We start from the raw sequence: 19190 nt of genomic DNA, 5'->3' as shown, positions 1-19190 counted from the left end.
GGATGTTATGAACTAGGTCACACCTGTGAAGACAATTACAGCTAATTTCATTTTCTTTTGAATTTAAATTTGTTCTGAACGTGTGCTCATGTGGCGCACAAGGCTTGTATCAAATTACCTTTGATGTTGTAAATGATCTTTAAATAAACCTTAGAGAAGCAATTTTGGATTCAGTTTGTCCAGCTTTTATACAGCATTACTGTTTATGACATCAAAATATACTGTTTTACTTTAGTAATCAATTGTACAGTTTAGCCAAAGATATTCTCTCCAAAGCGTTAAATTAGTTAAATACTGTGTTTCACATCCAAACTGATCGTTCCCACAGATTCCTGAATATATGAACATATTTTAGTTGGAAGCATTACTGTCATGTTCTGGCTTTAAAGTAAAACTGGCACATGTCACTCCTCTCTCCCCTACTGGCCTCCTTACACTAGCTTCCGGTCTCTTTCAGGATCCAGTTTGAAATGGTATTATCTGTTTTTAAGAGTATCAATGATTTGATGCCAGAACTTTTGAAACCCTATAATCCTACCAGAGCACCGCGGACTATGAACCAGCTGCTCCCGCAGACTCTGAGATCCAGGCTTAAAAGCAGAGGCAATGGAGTCTTTTCAGTGGAGGCTCCAGATTTAATTTTAAGCTGTTCCAAAGATCTGCCCAGTCTCCTAAAAAAACCCTATTTGTTCTTGCTCTCAGGTCTGGTTGAGACCTCGGCTTTTATTATGCTGTTTATAGTGTATATTTTGTACAACTTGTACAAAGTTCATTTAAAAACATGCTAAATAAAGGAACCTTGATCCAGCTCTGGTGGTGAATGTACCCCAGCGCAGCTGACCGATGACGAACATCATTGAGGGGACCGTCAGCCCACCCTGCGGAGTCGGTTCACTGTTCAGCTGATGGCTTACTAACTTGTTCCTCTGAGATTGCTCTCGTGGCAGGATGTGTAAACACGGCCCTGCGGGATTTAATTATTGTGGCATCTGCGTCAAAATCTTTGAGTAAGCCTATTTCTCTCGGCTGTGCGGATCAGTTCACGATTTAATTCTGGCTGTTTGTTCTCGTCTGCTGTGAGCAGCCGACATAATACCGAGTTACATTCACATGTGACGGTGCACGTTACACCTTCGTGGTCCCGCCCCCGACACCGCGAACTTCAAGGCCCTTCCCACGACGCTGCTTTGAGCCTTTGTGAGTAACGACAGTAACGAAGTAACGAAGCCTCAGAACGAGGAAGAGGACGGAAAATTGATGTTTCGTTCAATGTCAGTGAGAAAAATGGGAGAACCAGGTACCCTTTGTGGGAGGCTGAATTCTTTACACTAGAAACATCTATGAACGTTGCGCACTGAGGCTGTTCCATCATTTACTGCTGTCTCTGTATTGCACAGTGTTAATGTGCAAGTTCAAGTTTAATGTAAATGTTGAGGCGTTTCTTTAAATTGAACGAGCGTGATGGGCTCAGTCATTTAAAAATCCCGACCATAGCCTCGGCTCATCGTTCACCGTGCGTGATTCGGAAAAAACGAATAGACGAATCATCTGAAGTGCTTCTTGAATTATCCATCCATCCATTATTTCATATTCAATCTCGTCAGAGTCAACAGAATAGTAGTCTAAATTCCCACGGGTCCTGAAGGTAGCATTTAGTAACTTACTGTAAATTGAGCAGGTTGTGTCACATCGAGCAGGAAGTTTTCCAGCCCAGCGCCAGTTACACCCTGTCGGGGGTTTTCCTTCACTGTCGACAGAGCAGTGTGTCTCTGAATCAGCGGACTGTTGTTCATTTGAAAGGTGAAAATGAGCCTCCATCGAGCGCTGCTGCTGTTAACGTGTGTGTCGCTGTCGACCACGCTCAGGATTTTATCCGGACGTCTCAAGTGCTCTCGACAGGTGAGAAAGGTTTTACAGTAGAGCGGCTCCAAGTTTGCCGAACACAACAGATACTTCCTGTTCCTGTTTGTGTACGTTATGAAAATAATTTTAGACAAACTTGAAAAGAAACTTTGAGTTTTCCTGGTAGCGAAAGAAAGTTTGTCTTTTTAAAGAATTCGATATTTTTGACTTCTTTACATAAGATTATTGTTCCTTACATAGTTTTGAGCTACATTTTGTTTAAGGCCAATTTTTCTCTAAACAAGGATTTTAAAATAAAACTATGAGCACTGTTCGTAATTCATTTAACTGAGTGTCTTACTTGGAGTGTAGTCCTCGCACCTGTATTTGATTCTATAACGAGTGAAGGCGCAGTCACAGGACTGAGCTATGTAATGATCAATGTTTAAGTAACGTCGTGTTTAAACTTTTGCGGATCTTTTTTTCTTTTCTTTAGTGTTTGTGTAGCGAAGAACAATGTTACAGTTTAGCTGGTTACAGTTTAGCTGGTTACAGTTTAGCTGGTTACAGTTTAGCTGGTTACAGTTTAGCTGGTAACAGCCCACAATGCTAATGATTGACAGCTGTTCAACGTTCTGGTTGAGCGCTGTTTATCAGATAAGCAGTGTTCCTGTGTCGTGTATGAGGCACAGCGTTGTACAGCTCTAATATCTATCAACTTGAAATAGAACATCCGGGCATTCAAACTGCTGTTTGCTGAATAATTTTGTAACAGTTGTTGTAAACATTATGTTCATGTGACTCCTCTTCAAATAAAAAAAAGAAAGAGAGTAAAGTCCCTACAGGTGCACTGATAGGACCTTAAATAGGCTCCTACAGAGGAGCTGATGGAAAGCATTTTATAATACTGAATACTACACGTCTCCTTACTGATGTTCTCTTTTTGTCCATCTTTTCCTCTCCAGGATTTGAATTGTGAAGTTCGTGAAAGTGAGTGGATTCTTCAGTCTTCCTCTCGCTGCTGTTGCTCAGATTTCTTGGTTTGACCCTGGTTCAGACAGCGCAGCCACTGCTGACAGAGGAAGACAACAAGAATTTGGAAAACAATCAAACAAAAAGATATTCTTTAAATGCACTAATATTACATTTGGGAAGAGTCATTTGTGATGTCGTGCTGTAATATACCAGGAAGTAACAAACACAGTGCTGAAACACAGCAACAAAAAGAGAGACGAACAATGAACACAATCGCTTAAACTAAAAACCTTTGCTAATGGGACAATGACACTGGCTGTTCTCTGTGTGCGTTTGCAGCTAACTGTCTGGACAAGCGGTGGCTGAAAGTTCATGATTACACTCCCAGCAATCCAGAGGACCTGCAGGTGTCAGTGGACGTCAGGCCAGACGAGGCAGGACTCCTGCAGCCAGTGCTAGAGGCTAGTTGGAAGTTAAAGGATGATGGTGAGTGAGTCTGCGGGGATGATCATGTACAACAGTACATACATGAAAACCAACACATCAGAGACATGAAAACACTCAGATCCATCAGTTTTTCAACAATCCCTGATTTTAAAACTGATGATGGTGATTTAAGTCAGGACAGTTACTTATAACGTGGCTGTTTTCCATCTTTATTTATAAAGCACTTTAACATAAAACCAGAGTTCACAAAGTGCTGTACACATACAAATAGCATAAACAACAACAAAATAAATAAATAAATAAAATAAAACGTGTTAAAAAGTCAAATTGAGTCAACCCCTTGAAAGATTTTTATCACACTTTGTTTCACAAATAGTAAAAACAAATCTGATAAGATATCAGGAAACAAACTTAAACTAAAACTATTTGGAAAAGAAAAAGAAGATTAATGATAAAAATGCGCGTTTGCACGCTCTTGGCGTTTACTCCAGGTTAAGATAATGTGGGCGTGTTTTTGTTTGTTTCTCGGCCTTACCTGAATATTTTCTGCTATATTCACCTCCAGGTAGCATCCATTTCCTAAAGGCCACCGAGCTTCATGTTCTGGTGGAATCCACCAATCAGAACCTGTGTGTTCGATATTCGTTCAAAAACGAACTCGCGATGAGGAGTCCATCAGGAGAAAAGGTGAGTGTGGTTTTCAGTGTTGTTATTTGTAGATGTAACTGGATCCCTGCAGTTAGCAACATTTCATGCAGACAAAGCTTCAGCTTCAATGAATGATTGTTTACTGAGCTCTGACCGAATGATTTCTGAATAAAAGTCAACTACAAAGGATAAACGTACACGGAGAACATGATGGTTGTTTTCAATGCAAACTTTTAACCTGTAAAGGAACTGCTGATATAACCACTGCGCACCGCAGCATCATCCCTGTGCTGACGCTGTCTGGATCCTCTGTCCTCCACTATCATAACAACACATTTGCTCGGTTGCAATGATGGAGAAAATTTACCAAAGTTTAGCAAAGCTCTCAGCTAAAGTTCATTAAACTGAACATGTCTTTTTTCATCATTACAAATAATACAAAAAATATCCAATAAATCGATATTATTAAAAATGAGCGAGGATTTCTGTACTGTGAAGTACTGCGTTGTTTCAAGCAGCCATTGGCAGAAAACTACTACATAGGTCCATATACATTTTTTTCATGTCACCGATTATACCCATCACGCTCAGAACGTCCCACTGTGTGAGTGAGGTTCGATCAAACATGCACCAGCGTGTCCCGCAGTGGCATTCATACTGGTGCAAAGGTTTCACATGTGTGCTCCTGACGCTCAGCGTTGTTCTTGGCTTTCAGTGGTCATTCTCAGCTGATATGCTGGTGCTGGATCCGGGGCAGAGCTACCAGGTCTCTGTCTTCAACATACCCAAACCAGAACTGCACCACAGCAGCTACGACATCAGGAAAAACCTCCTAGTTCCTCGTGAGTTGAATTCAGAACCAGTGTTTGGTTGTTCCTGTTTGTTTTTCTCGGAGTTGTTTGGGATTATCTGTTTATTCATTTTTGTTCAGATGTTTTCTTGCTGTTATTTTGTGAACCTATACAATCATTCGAATGATTAGCTGGACTAAATACTTATCAGAGGCCCAGCTGTGTGTGCAGACACACCCTCTCCTTTCCATAAATCACATATAGACTGGTTGGGAAACTCACGCCGCAGATATCCTGAAGACACTTGAATGTACAAGGTGTTTGAGACAAAGGGACGTGATCCTTTTTCGTTTTCATCATAAAGATCTTTTCAAATACAGAATTCATACAGAAGTATGTCCCAGGGCAGGTTTAGACTCGTGAAGCTCTTAGACGATCTTCTGTAATTGATTTTATGAAACTGTTTTTGGTTTACTCAGATTGTGAAGATCCAGAAATGACGAACACACAGTTCTGCATAGAGAGAGGTACGTCACTGACAGAACCTCTAAATGCCCGTGAGAGTAAGTAAATCTTATAAAGCACGTCTGTCCTGTCGTCTGCTAACAGGAAGTCTGTGGCAGCCTAACATCAGTCTGAGTCAGGTCACTGTAGCTGATGGAAACTCTGCTCTGGCTGTCAGCTTCAGCCCTGACAACCTGTGTGAGAAGTACATGGTTATTGTCAATGGCTGCTCTTCTCAACAGGATAAACACAGTTTAAATAAGGTAAGGATTAATAATGTGGATTATGAAATATCAGGTCTCTCTCCTCCAAGTCTCTGTTAGTACATGACTTAATAATTGATCAACAAATCGATACAGAAACCTGGTATAAATAAAATTGAATCATCCTACATATTCAAACCTTTTTTGTATTCAAAGGGTTCGTGTGCAGTTAGCAGTTTCATTTCACCAGTACTGTCATCACAGTGGCCTATATTTTGTACCTTAACCTAGTTTTTACACATTTTTTTCAGTACAGGAAACTCTCTGCAATTTATTTTTCTTTTTTTTTGCGTCACTTGTAGAAAAGGCTGCTTATCGTGTGTAAACCACAGTCACAAATAGATGTTACCTTGTAAAGCACGACTGATGAAATAATTGCCAGACAATTATAATTTATTGTAAACTGGAGTATTTATTGAATCATGTACCATTTATTACAAAAGAAATTTAAGATGAATTTGCATATGTAGGTTTTAGGTTGATGTCTGTATCAAATGTACGCTCCAGACTTGGCGTTACGAGGTTCATGCATATGCACTTCCAAAAAGACGAAGCTGAACATGAACATATAACGAGTTTTATTTGGTGAATCAAACATCTAAATCTTCAAATGACTAGAACATCGTTCTTACTGTGTTGTTTGTTAAATGTTGGTCAAACTGGTTTTCAGGCGAATCAGACCCTGAGTGTAACATTCAGCCTGGATAGTTGGCCGAGATCGTGCTGCCAGTTTGATGTTCAGGTAAAACCTTTCAAGCCTGTTCTGCACAGTGATGCTAGTTTAATCATATTTATTATTATTTTAATTCTGATAATACTTCACCATGCTGTAGGATCCCACTTCACCTGGGTGCACAAGTTCATTCTGTCTTTATTGCAGATTAAACCTTATTTCTCACAATGTGGTGAAGACTGTACCCGTCGAAGGAAAACTCAGAATATTTGCCCCAGTGTGACGAAAGGTCCTGCAGGTCAGTATCACGTTTGAGTCAGAGGGTGGCTGAACGCTCTGTCAGATCAACACTTTATAAAGTAATGATAAAGTCGGTGGTTTGATTCCCAGCATTTTCCTGTGCTCGTACACTAGTGAACATTACGACACCGTAAACATAGTTTCGTTTCGGCCCACATGGGGGTTCAGCTTCTGCACGTATCCACCCCGCACACATGTGGAGTGCCATTTAGGCTGCTTTAGCTTGCCCACAGTTGCTCACTCTACAGCCCACCTCCTCCTCTCATGATGTGCTGCATCTGTTCTCACTGATGCTTGCTCTGGTCTTGCTACTGTTGCTACTATTATAACTCAAACCAGCTGTGTATCTACGAGGAAAAGTGGGTTTAACAGCCATTTAATTTTGACTTAAATGTAACCAAATAGTTTGGTTTGGGAACAAAGTAACTGCGAAAATTGCTCAGCTACCCAAAATAAAGTTTCTAGGTGGAGCAGGTCATTGACTAATTGGAAGGGTTTTAGTTCCAGCCTGGCTGCTCCAGGCAGTTGCATCTTCTGCATCTGTCGGAGTACGAATGTTACATGGAAAGCACTTAAACGTAGAAAAAAGTGCTTGTATGAAGAGGTGAATGAGGCAAGATGTGTAAAGGTATTGAGAGCTAGGGCAGGGTAAAAACGTGCTACGTAAGAAGCAGTCATCATCACACCAGGTAGTGGGTGGGATCTATTTGGGGGACAAGTGAAGAGTTTGTCCTCATAGTTGTTAGCAGCAGGAAACATTGGCAAGTATAATGATGTGAGTTCCAGGGTGGCCGAGGCTCACTGAAGCACATGGGGAGCGAAGGCTAGCCTGTGTAGTCCGATCTAACAGAGCAGTTACTGCAGCTCGGGTATCTGTTCACTCTGTTGGTGTCACGTTGAATTATTTCTGCTTCTTACAGCATTCCCAGCAGATAATGCCCCTCACTACGGGTTCGTTTCCCTGGGAGTGGTGTCGATGTGTATACTGATGGCAGCTGTTATGTTTGCCATCTGCAGGAAGCCAGGTTAGTTTAAGTTCTATATCAAGTTCTAACTTCAAAGGTTTTGATTGGAGACGTGGCTCTCCATCGATTTGTGCACGAATGTTATGGTTTAACTTTGCTCTTCGGTTGCTGATGATCCTCTCGTGGTCTCTTCTACTTTCAGGGAAAACTAATGTCAGTGCAGGACCAAAGGGAGTTCAGGAAGTGCAGCCAGTCAAACAAAAGCCCAAAGTATTGGTCATCTACTCACAAGACCACCATCTGTACAGGGACATCGTGCTGAAACTCTGCACCTTCCTCCAGACAAAGTGTGGCACTAAGGTGCTAGTAGACCTGCTCGACTCCACCTCGGTAGGCATGGTGGGTCGTCTGCGCTGGCTCGAGTGGCAGCGGCAGCAGCTGAAAGATCCCTCGGACAAAATTCTCGTGCTGTGCTCACGAGGCGTCCAGGCAAAGTGGAAGGCCATGTGCGGTCAGGGACGAGTGACTCTGAAGGAAGACCTCCTATCGCCCACAGACGACATGCTCACTCCTTTTCTCAACCTCTTTCTGCCAGAAATGCACCAGGCAGGCACGCTGGGCAAGTACATGGTAGCTTATTTTGATGACATCAGCAGCGAGAAAGACGTGCCGTCGGTTTTCGACATTGCGGTGAAATACAGGCTGATGAAGCACTTTGAAGAGCTGTTCTTCCGCATCTTAGACATCGAAAAGTATCAGCCGGGGCAGGTGAAGCACATTGAGGGAATCGGTGCAGATGAATATTTCAACTGTCCCTCTGGTAGAGCTCTGAGGACGGCCATTGAAACCTTCCAGGCCTACCAGTTTGAAAATCCCGACTGGTTCGAGAAGCAGTGTGTGGTTAGTGAAGAGGAGGTCCTAAACGACGCCAACATGCTCATTGAACAGCTGCATATTCCTCCCGTCCTTGAATGTGTCCCTCTAATCAGAGATGAGTTTCCTGTCTATGTTCGTGACGTGGAAATCAATGAAAACAGCAGCAGCATTCACATTCTCACCCCTGAGCTGAACCCGGAGAGTCAGCTGTCCTCAGTAATAGAACTTATACCTGCAGTCAATCCATCAGACAGACATCAGCATTCATCCGGCCTGGAGAACGTGCTGACGGAGTCTGTCTACGTAGCTGAGCCAGCTTTAAACAATCCACCGCCACCCAGACAGAACTGGGTCTCCCTTGTGGATGAACCGTTTAGTCACATTCCCACTGAAGATAATGAGGAGGATTCCTTGATATCTCTGAACCAAGCTTATCTGGACCAAAGAAGCCAAGCTCTGCCGAACTCCCTGGACTTTAATTCTCCAGAATCGTCGTGTACAAGTGTTCCCGGGCAGCATTTCCCCCCCTCTGGGATGGATAACTCTGAGCATGTGCAGATAGAGGAGAACGAGGCTCAGGAGCCAAAAGGACCAAGCAGTGGCTCCGATCAAGGCTACAGCTCAAAAAACTCCTCCCAGCACGAATGTCCATCTAAAGACGAGTCACTGGTGGCTTTGGCAAAGCTGCAGAAGGAGCTGTTTGAAGAATTTGACATTACAGTGTGACATATATTTGATGATATTTCTTACTGGCAACATGATGTTGCTGTGGCAGACTGTTCACGTCGGCTTCTTCTTTGGTGTTAATCATTCACAGGGGAGTTTGCAAACCAGTGACTTCCCAGCAGCTGATCCCAGGGAACGCCAGAAAGTTCCACTTTTAAAAGTTGGCAATAAGCAAAAGACCCTTGACCAGTAATGTGCTTGTGTAATATGTGTAGGAGTTGTGTCTTTTTCAAAGATAAAGAACACGGATTACTGAGAGTTTGGTTCCTGCAAAGAAAAATCCAAAATGCATTTAATGTGATGTTTTTAAAGCTGTACTGCAGCTGAAAACAGCAGCGTCATTAATCATTACAGCACTGTAGCGTGACTGTTAGCGATCACGGTGTATTTGTGTTACTCTGAAACTTGTGTTGTTAATTGTTGACAGGCCAGACAGCTGTCGTGGGGACATGAGCGGGTGATATTGTAGAAAACAGTTACAGCATGAGTTTAACAAAATATTTGCATTTGGTTTAAATGAATTTGTAATAGCTTTTTTTGCAGGTGTGATTGTTGCTTACAGGAAGTAGACTTTGTTTCATTTCCCTGCCTGCACAGACTCTTTGTTTGTCAGCTTGTCTCCTCGCTGCATGTTGAAAAGGCCAGAGAGGAAGCAGGGGCACATTTAAGAGCCTCTGGAAAATCACTAAACATGTATATATGCCAATATATGTGTGAATGTGAGTGCGAATGGTTGTCTGTGTGTTGGCCCTGCGACACACTGGCGACCTGTCCAGGGTGGACCCCGCCTCCCACCCTAAGACAGCTGGGATAGGCTCCAGCACCCCCACGACCCTGAAAAGGATCAGGGATGGAGGGATGAATGCATACAAGAATAAAAGTTTAATGGCGAGTCAGTGGGTGAGGGAGGGGCTTGGATAAGCTCCCTCTCAGGCGTAACTGAACACACGCCTACCTGACGCCTAAACCAGGCAAACAAGAAGTGATTTAAGTTGGAGGCAAATCGATATTATCAATGAATATTTTCAGATGATCAGAGTCTTGTATTTGTTCCCTTGAGAAAGGGTCATTTTCCATTTCCAGCCTGATGTACAGTAGTTAACTGTAATGTGACGTGATGCTGCTCAGCTAGTGTTCACACGTGTACAGCACAGCTATGAATGACGAGCACGTTTCATCATGAAGCTTCAGTCTTTGTTCTGAAGGACCTGAAAATTAAATCTGATGGTTTTTCCTCCTGTTTGCTGTACAGATGTTATTTCATGCTTGATGCTTTGTTGTGTTACATTTTCAATCACCATCTTCTGAACATAATCCACAATAAAAAAACACTCTGTTGTTTTTAATTGAAAGTCCTCTGATTTATTTCAGGTTTCGACCGCGTGACTCTTCTTACACATCGAGTTGGCTACATAGATTGGATTATATCAGTACAGATATACAGCACACAATTTTATAGTACAGGTAAGGTCCCCTCTGTAAAACTCATCAACATCTGTGTAAACGAAGAAAAGGAAAGCTTGTATATTCTGATACAGGAGTGTTAAAATCACACACTCTGTTTTTCACACGGGCTAAAGAAGAAGAAGAAATCATTTCGATTTGTGTGGCATGAGCAGCTCCTCTGAATCCCCATGTCTGTTAAAGCCTTTGGTAGTTTCAGTAAAACTGTGCTTGTTCATGCAGGTAAAGACCCACTGCACGTCAGCTTAGTTTAATCTAGATATGGTCCTGCTAAGTATTAGTCTCAAGCTTCATGTGCAAATCCCCTCAAACACTGTGAGGGAGCGTTTCCAACAACACTGTATACATATGCAAGTGTTTCAGAGATTACTGGCACAAGGAAACAATACAAAAATAGTATAAAATATATCATTTAGAGTACTATGGTAAACTATGATAAGCAGCAAACAAATAAAAGAAACAAAGCCAAGGCAACAACATGTCTGTCATTTTATGGATATCTATAAACACCAATGAACACTCATTAAAAAACAATAATATTGAAAAGAAAAAATCAACGATTTGAGCAAAAGTTTCTTTTCTCTGCTAAACATGAAACTTCTCTCAGTTGCAGATAGCTGAATGTGTGTCTCAGCCAACAGGACTTCAGCTGTGCAGACGCAGCAATCACAGACTGATCCTGGTACAGTGCAGCCAGTTTCTGCTCCATTTACACTCGTGTGTTTAACTGGAATCCGTTTAACGGGATGAATGTCCTCTCCCCACAGAACGATTGGTTACATTGTAACCCAAGTTCCCTTAGTAAAGAGACTATCTCTCCACCTTCTTTATCCCACATACATGTATGCATAAGATGCAGCTTAAGTCAGTGCAGCTGTAGTGTAGTGGTGAGACTGCAGGGGGTCGGGAAGCTCATCTTGGAACCGGAAGGTTGCCGGTTCGATCCCCTGCTCTGTCTGTCCTGGTCGTTGTGTCCTTGGGGAAGACACTTCACCTACTGGTGTTGATGGCGCAATATGGCAGCCTCCCTTCTGTAGCTGCCTCCTCCAGTGTGTGGATGAATAGTGGAATTGTAAAGTGCTTTGAGGGTTTCGCTATATAAATGCAATCCATTATTATTACACACCTTTGCAGTGGGAGTTGCAAGCTTGATTCCCACCTGGTACCCAGTAAGGGATTTCTACCTCATCTTCACGGACCTGAATGGTTCGTGGTTGTGGGCCTGGGACCAAGAAGGTTTACCCTCACAACAGTGGTCCACTAGCCTTTGCTTCATTATTCACAAAGACTCCACCATTTACAGGTGCTAAAATGGCTCATGGAAGGCCATCGGCACTGTCCAAATCCCACAGAGGGCCAGCTGGTCACCAGATGGTGTAGGGAACATGGTAAAGCATGACCCTATGAGGTCCCTTAAGTGTGACAAGAATCCTGTGGCAGTTTTTGTAGGGAGCAACACAGACTGCTGCCACTAGTACCGAGCTGAAGGGAACCTACAACCCTAACTAGCATTTCCTGCAGAAACAAAGGATTGTCACAGGCCATGACGTCCCATCCTTCTTGGGGTGGGAAGCTCCGAGAGCACTGAGTAGAATTCAGTGTGGTGATTGCGTATCAGCCTTGCTTGCCAGGGGAGAATGCTGTCTTTTAAAGGACAGGCTTTAAGGTGACCCCAAACCCTGCTGCAATAGGCCAAGGCTGCTGGGGCTTCCCATGATGCAATGTTTCTTTTTAGCTCATCTTTAATACACCACTCTGCGTTTAATCATTAGTTATTTTTCATCTCTGCCTCTCTTCCACGTGGGTGTATCGGTTTTCCTGTGCACCTCCCTCACCCTGGTTCTGCTGGAGGGTTAGTCCCCTTTAACTTGTGTATTATTGGTCTTTATCTTACAATATAAAGAACATGCTAAGGCAACACTTGTTGTTAATTTGGCGCCATATAAATGCAGTTGAACTCAATTAGATGTGTCAGATCCAGCCTGTCTTATTCCTTCACGGGGGAGGAGTAAGAGAGACCCTGAGTGGAGATAAATTCAGAGCCGGAGTGGAGGCCACTGGTAAAGTCTGTGTACCCTACTCTCTCTGGATGCTCTGCCTTAGACAATGTCATACCATATACCACATATAATATAATAACAACATCAGCATCTGGAATATGTAAGGCAGAGAGACAGTCTCGACACAAACACAACAGAAAACTGCTTTTAAGGGTTCGTGCAACAAAATTACACAAGTTTCAGTTTAAATCACTTCCTAACAGCAGAGCTGAGACACTGAGAAGAACGAGCCAAATAATGTGGACATTTTCTGCACTTTTTTGCATATTTAACACATTTTAAAGTGTTTGTCAGTAAAACCGTCTTTTTAGCAAAGTGCACATTTTGAACTTCCTCCAGACAATCAGTGCTGCAAGTGAAAGTTCAAAGGCTTTAAACTCCTTCATACAGCTTTAGCTTTAACACCACCGTTTGTGCCGGGTACATGACAGGTATCATTATCAGTCTGCTTTGCAATATGTTCTTTGTCCTTCAGCCTGTAAAGAGTTGGACAGCGCTGAGGTAACACGCTGCTGGACATGCAGACGTGTCAGTATTGTTTCACTCAAATTTCCTTCAGCTGCTGTGAGAAGGTTGAATAAAATCTTTTGTTCTCAATGAAACTAAAAATCTTAAATATAGTAAACAGATATATTTAACCAAAGTGCATTAGAAACAAGCATTTCTTGACAAAACATCTTTCTAATCTGTACTGAAATTATGAAAAAAAGCAAAGCATGTTTGCTGCCTGCCAAATGAAACAAACAGGTCATAATTCTGTTACGTCGCCGCCGCCGCCGCCTTTCCTCTACAATCATCTACGCTGCACGCACTGGTCACGGACACACCGACACTCGTCGTCATTAAAGTTCACTCATCTCCAAAGCAATAGGCACTAAATCATGTTCAGATTACTCAGACTTGGATATTGCACACATAATAAATACTTTACCAGACGTGATTGCAAAATACAGAACGACGAGCTCATAAAGGAGGAGAGAGACAAAGTCAGTCAGTAATGCCACCTGATGTAAAAGTGTCCTATTAATGTGAAGTCCTATTATTAGGGTTATTATCATCATCATTATTATTATTAGCAGAGTTAACACACTTAAATGTTTCAGATCAAATCTTAATATTAGATAAAGATCACCTGAGTAAATACAAAATGCAGTTTTTAAAGATAATTTCACTGATTAAGTGAAAAGAGAATCAAAGGTCCTCCTCTGCCCCCCAAATAAGTGATTGTTTCACCTTCAGCAGCAAGAACTGCAATCGTGTAATTGGAATAAAACAAAGGCTGATGTTACATTTATCTAAAGCATAAATAAAATAAAGACTTTGGGGATAATATTCTGTGAAGCTGTGAGACATTTGAAGCTTCTCGTTGAATTTGGCCGAACATTAACACACTTGCAGCAGCCAGACGTGCTGGAGGTAGTGTGCTGTTCTGGGTTTCAGCACCTGGATGACTTCAGATAATTCAACCCAGCAAAGAGTGTAACAGACACACTGCTCCACCCTGTGGATGCCGTCAAAGACTTTCAATGTGGCTGAAACAAACTTCTTCAAACCGTGGGCGCTGTCGCAAACACCTGATTGCAGTTTTTGCTGCCAAGGGCGGCACAACGAGTTATTAGGTTGTATTTACTCCGATTATCTTTATCTAATATCACAATCTGCTTAATGGTCTGAAATGTTTAAGTGTGATAAATATGCCAAAACCAATGAAGATATCAGGAAGGGGGTAATTACTTTATCGTGATACCTGTGCCCTCCCCAGCTTCACCTGGATGCAGACTGTCTCCCACCTCAGGTCTCATCTATGTAAAATGATATATACACTCTGAAAACCATGAATTTTTCATACAAATTCAGTTCATTTATATACACATACACATGTTCGTGTTGTTTAAAGCTTCTTACCGACTCTGTGTATCAGGTACAGAAGCCTTTGAACAGAGAGCAAAGGAAACGCTGACGTCCAGAACATTTTTCTTTTCTCAGGTTCTGGAGAATAATTTAACAAACAGAGCTAGAAATGCAAAAATGACCAAACATGTGTTCAGCCTTCACATAGAAAGCTGAAGGCTAAACTCCAACCACTGCATTATGGTTTTTAGCTGTCGCCTGCTGTTTCATAATGCACTGAGAGGCACTTACACCAAAATGCAGCACAGCTGATAGTGAGACAAGCTGAAATCAGATTGAAGGAATATTGATGAGCACCGCCAAAGCTGTAATAATGTGGCTAAATTCGATATTACTGCTATATACTGAAAAAATCATTATTTTTCTCCTTTAATTGGATTTTGTGGAGAAACCAGTTTCAGTATGTTAGAAACAGACGTGCTCAGAGTGCTGAGCTTTCTGGGCTAAAACTTTAAATAATGTCGCCATTGATTTGATGGGTTTTTGTTTACTTAGTTTTGTTTGTTTATTGGAGAACTTGAACTCTGCCCGTTTGTGACCAAGAGAACTGCAGAGTCAGAACTCAGAGTGAAAGAAAATACTGACAGAAGCCTCGGGGGGGTCGTGGCACTGCTGGTTTGTAAGCAACTTACACACAAGTCTACTCTACTTTCAGTACGATTAACGACCAGCAGACATCACTGTCATTGATAGAAAACACTAATGTACATTAGGTGGAGCAGAGCCCGGCGTTAGGACTTAAATCTGGAGTTTTCAAATTGCAGTTTGATCTCAGCACAGTCCAGCTGCTGTCCCTCGGAGGTCGTAGGCTGAACACACACAGCAGTGTTGTGAGTCTCCTGCAGGTGTCTGACTGTAGCACCTGTTGGCTGGTCTGAAGAGGGCTCGTTGTAAGGCTGGTACAGGTGACACCAGGCAGAAACTGGAAAATCCGTTTACCTCTTACGTTGAGCGCCGTCTGCCCCAAACGCAGAAAGCTCATCGAGTTTAGCTGCTATCACAGGCAGGTACGCGACATCATTTCCACTTTCCAACATAAATGGGAACGCGCTGCTCTGAAAATAACGTCATCCTGTCAAGTAATAAGTCATTTGTGTAAAACGGGCCGTTTCTTATATCGTGTTTTTCTCCTCCGTCTGAGCAACATGTGTGACATCACCACCACCTGCAATATGGCCGCGGATTCAACAGAACTGCTCACACTTGTATTGAAAGCAGACAAACCGTCGTGTACAGCAGTGTGAAAAAGTTAAAGTGTTTCCTTGTTTCTTTTTTGTTTGCATATTTGTCACGTTCACCTGTTTCAGGTCAGACCTGTTCAATCAAAAACTCCATTACACAGAAGGCGTCTGACAAAGTGACGCAGGCTACAAGGAAAGCATCAGGACACAGGTGAAAGAAGGACGCTTGACAGGGTTACAATGTCAAAGGCTTTGGGAAACCATAACGCCGTCCACCAAGAAAACCTGGCACAGTGGTGAACCTTCCCGGGAATGCTCAGCTCTACAGTGGTTTTATGCAGCAGGACACCAGCAAGTCCACCTCTAAATGGTAAAAAACATGAAGATTTTTTGACTGGCCGATGTAAGTCCTGATGGAAAAGTTGCTCCACAGAGAAGTTAAACTCACTGGCAGTTATTGCAAACACTTGATTTCAGTTGTTGCTGCCAAGAGTGGCACAACCAGTTATTAGCTTTAGGGGGGCAGTCCCCTTTTCACACAGGTCCAGGTAGGTTTAACGTTTTCCAACAATAAATAAAATCATCATTCCTCATATAAAAGTACATTTTGTATTCAGACGGGTTATTTTTAAATCATATTAGAATCAGAAAGTCTGATGATCTGAAACAGAGAAGTGACAAACATGCGAACAGCGACCAAAAAAGAAATCAGGGTCAGATACTGTTTCACAGCTCTGCATGTGATTAATCACAAAGTCGTTTGGTAGTAAGCATCATCGATTGATAACAAAGGCCAAATGTGGTCCCTGCGGTTTAATTAGCGAGTCGAGCCTGGCTTGTAGTCTGACAGCGCTTGGTGACCCTGGAGCTGCTTTGGAAATAAAGATTTCAAATCACAGTCACTGAAATAATGAGATCATTGCGTAGCTGCCTTTGGGCCCACTAACACAGAAAGACCTGAATTAGCACATTAGGCCTCCACAGCCTCCAGTTGATGGAACTTCTGCCTTTACCCCATTTTTTTATTTTATGCTGAACATTTTCTTGTCTTCCCACGAATGACACCTCTGTTAGTGGTAACACAGAGACGGAGCCTCTTCAAGGCCCTTTAATAATACTTTATGTTGAGATGCAGCTGGGAGGCCCAACAGGAGCTCACCACGGGAGATAAGATTTCGTTTTTTCAGTCTGATTAGAAAATTGGTTTTGTTTTTTGTCTATTATTTAGCAGCTAAATGCCATCATCTGCACTGCTTATTTTATTGTTGCCTGCGTGTCTGATACCTGATACCTGCTTTGCTTATCGCGTGGACGTGAATCCAAAAGCCAGCATCCCGAGGCGGACACTCGGTGGTATTTGGGATTTTCCAGGTTCCAGCTATGTCTGTCCTGCCGTCACAGGCAGAGACGGCCGCCACGGCTCTAGGACTGAGCCACAGCCAGAGTATTGACATACCCGTGCGGACACATGTCGTTCTCGGACACGCAGTGGGAGAACTGGGCCGGGTTGCTGCCGCCAGCCAGCCTGCGGACCCCCCGGAACGCCACACACTGCTCCAGCAGCTCCAGCAGCTTACAGGCCAAGAAGAAGATGTTTTTGAACATGAACACCGACACCGGCATCTTGTAGATGTAGACCTGGAAACACCTGACCACCAGCAGGGGCGCATTAACCACCAGGCCCGTGGAGAAACGGGCCCAAAGCCACCTGCAGCGCAGCTCGGACGCCGTGAGCTCGTACAGCCAGACCACCGGCACGGCCAGGGCCACAAAGTACACCGAGATCACGGTGTATTTAAGATAAAGCGTGGGGATCTCGTTCCTTAGCAGCATCTCCACAAGCGTGAAGCTGTCCAGCAGGTCCAGGCAGGTGCCCATGAAGCAGCTCTGGGAGTGGTGCCGCGTCGAACCGTTCAGGTCCTCGATGATGGAGTTGATGAGGCAGAAGAGCAGCGGCGCAGACAGCAGCATGACGATTTTGAAGCCGGTCGCTCCGAACGGGACCTTTAACGTGATCAGCTCCAGGATGGAGGTCTCCAGGATGAGCACCACCTTAGGGGTGCAGGCGATGACGTAGATGAGCCATGCAAGGTAGGCGTAGGTGAACTCTCCGAGGTTGCAGCCGAAAATGGAGCTTTTCTGGTGAAAGCCGCAGGCCCGCTCCCTCTTACTCCGCGCGTTCTTCATGAAGAAAATCCCCCAGCCCGAAATCACCACGAGGTCCGTGGCTATCCACGAGCACCAGTACAGGTCCGTGAAGATGATGAGGTAGAAATCCAGAACGCCGCCCTGGAAGATGAGGAGGAGGAAGCACAGCGCCTTGTACAGCATGCTCCTCTTGGATTTGTGCGCCAGCAGGGGAGCGGTCTGCACGAACTCCCCTGATGTCATGATGCTGGCGGCGGCTGCGGATGAGGTGACCAGGGCCTGGATGCTGCCGCTGTCCTCCGGGATGATGCTGCCGCTGGTGGTCTGGGTGTCGCGCCTCCTGCTTAGCTGGCCGTCTTCGGAGGAAAATGAGATGGGAGAGTTGGGGCAATCGCTCGCTTCGGGTGGGAAATAATCGGCCTTCGGATTGTCTTTTGCAGTTTCAGTGACCATTGTATTTGCGCTGTCGCCTCCCTCTCGACTGTTTTCTTCCCTCTAGCTGCTTTAAAGGTGGAGAGAACCAGCCAGGCGCAAAGAAAGGCACGGACTAGTGGAACGGATTCCACCTCCCTCTGCTTTTGCGCTCATTTCCATTCGTTTCTCACACATGTTCATATGGGGCGCCGTTTGTAAAGTGAAACATGCTGAAATTAACGGCAACATTTTTCCACATTTAGCTCAAAACCTTACAAAAACATATTTTCGAGTAATTTTTTACAACATTTAGTAAAATATTTGTAACTTTTCATCAAATGTTAAATATTAAATCTAAATATTATATTTAAATCTAAATGTTTAGGCTAATATGCAAATTTATTGTACTGATCAACGGAAATACCAAAATAAAAGCTTCCCGAAAACCTCCGTGCAAAATTGTGTCTGTTCTCCTCACTTCTCCCCGCCATGTGCTGCTTCACTTCTTGCCTACGAGCGTGCTGCAGCGATTGTGAAGTGAAGACTGCAGCTGCTAAGAGTGCACTACTGCTGAACCTTTGGATGGCCGACAAAACGGATCTTCCGATGTTTTCAGCTAAATCGCCGGACGTGCTTTCTCATGGTCGGGTTATGGCTGAATTCCAGTGGAATGACGGTCCCGCCATAATAGACGTTCCAGCCATGTGTTCCAGCCCTAAACCTAACCTTATCTAACTATAACCTTATTCATAACCTTTACTAGCAGTTAAATGACGTAAAATAGTGTTTTCCAAAGCGATTTTTAGAAAATGAACGAACGTGTAGATTGAGTCCAAACGGTTCTCATGTGCTCTCCTTTTTCCGATGCCGTAATTTAGGAACGTGTTGGGTACCCGAAAGCATAAAATGTTGACAATTTGTCACCTAGCGAAAATTATTACGCTTTGGGAGTGAGAACGTGTCTGACCACTACCGGCACACTTTTGCACCGGAGGTTTTCGG

The 19190-nt window shown here is 43.5% G+C and overlaps 2 protein-coding genes across 2 annotated transcripts; one reads left to right on the top strand and one right to left on the bottom strand.

The window, feature by feature from the left end:
• The first annotated feature begins 915 nt into the window (after positions 1-915).
• il17ra1a (interleukin 17 receptor A1a) lies at positions 916-10356 on the top strand. Its single transcript, XM_085251263.1, has 11 exons — positions 916-1899; positions 2808-2832; positions 3157-3303; positions 3830-3951; positions 4628-4754; positions 5183-5230; positions 5313-5470; positions 6141-6212; positions 6351-6441; positions 7364-7468; positions 7611-10356. The coding sequence occupies exons 1-11, from the start codon at positions 1807-1809 to the stop codon at positions 9008-9010; spliced, it is 2388 nt and encodes a 795-aa protein (XP_085107389.1). The 5' UTR covers positions 916-1806; the 3' UTR covers positions 9011-10356.
• On the bottom strand, positions 10347-18346 carry tmem121b (transmembrane protein 121B). The gene has a single exon (XM_085251264.1). The coding sequence runs from the start codon at positions 18225-18227 to the stop codon at positions 17049-17051; it is 1179 nt and encodes a 392-aa protein (XP_085107390.1). The 5' UTR covers positions 18228-18346; the 3' UTR covers positions 10347-17048.
• Positions 18347-19190: the final 844 nt, after the last annotated feature.

This window comes from Mchenga conophoros, linkage group LG17 (genome assembly GCF_057382185.1).
Source record: "Mchenga conophoros isolate Kocher_MC1m ecotype Shallow Benthic linkage group LG17, M_conophoros_male_GT1.1, whole genome shotgun sequence".
In the NCBI taxonomy this organism is placed as follows: Eukaryota; Metazoa; Chordata; class Actinopteri; order Cichliformes; family Cichlidae; genus Mchenga; species Mchenga conophoros.
Note: the sequence above shows the minus strand (reverse complement) of the source record. Positions and strands in the feature narration are given on the sequence as shown.

Coding starts and splice junctions, on each gene's coding strand:
- il17ra1a (XM_085251263.1), top strand. CDS start 1,807: ATGAGCCTCCATCGAGCGCTGCTGCTGTTAACGTGTGTGTCGCTGTCG. Junction 3,304..3,829: donor TTGGAAGTTAAAGGATGATG/GTGAGTGAGTCT, acceptor ATTCACCTCCAG/GTAGCATCCATTTCCTAAAG. Junction 4,755..5,182: donor GAAAAACCTCCTAGTTCCTC/GTGAGTTGAATT, acceptor TGGTTTACTCAG/ATTGTGAAGATCCAGAAATG.
- tmem121b (XM_085251264.1), bottom strand. CDS start 18,227: ATGGTCACTGAAACTGCAAAAGACAATCCGAAGGCCGATTATTTCCCA.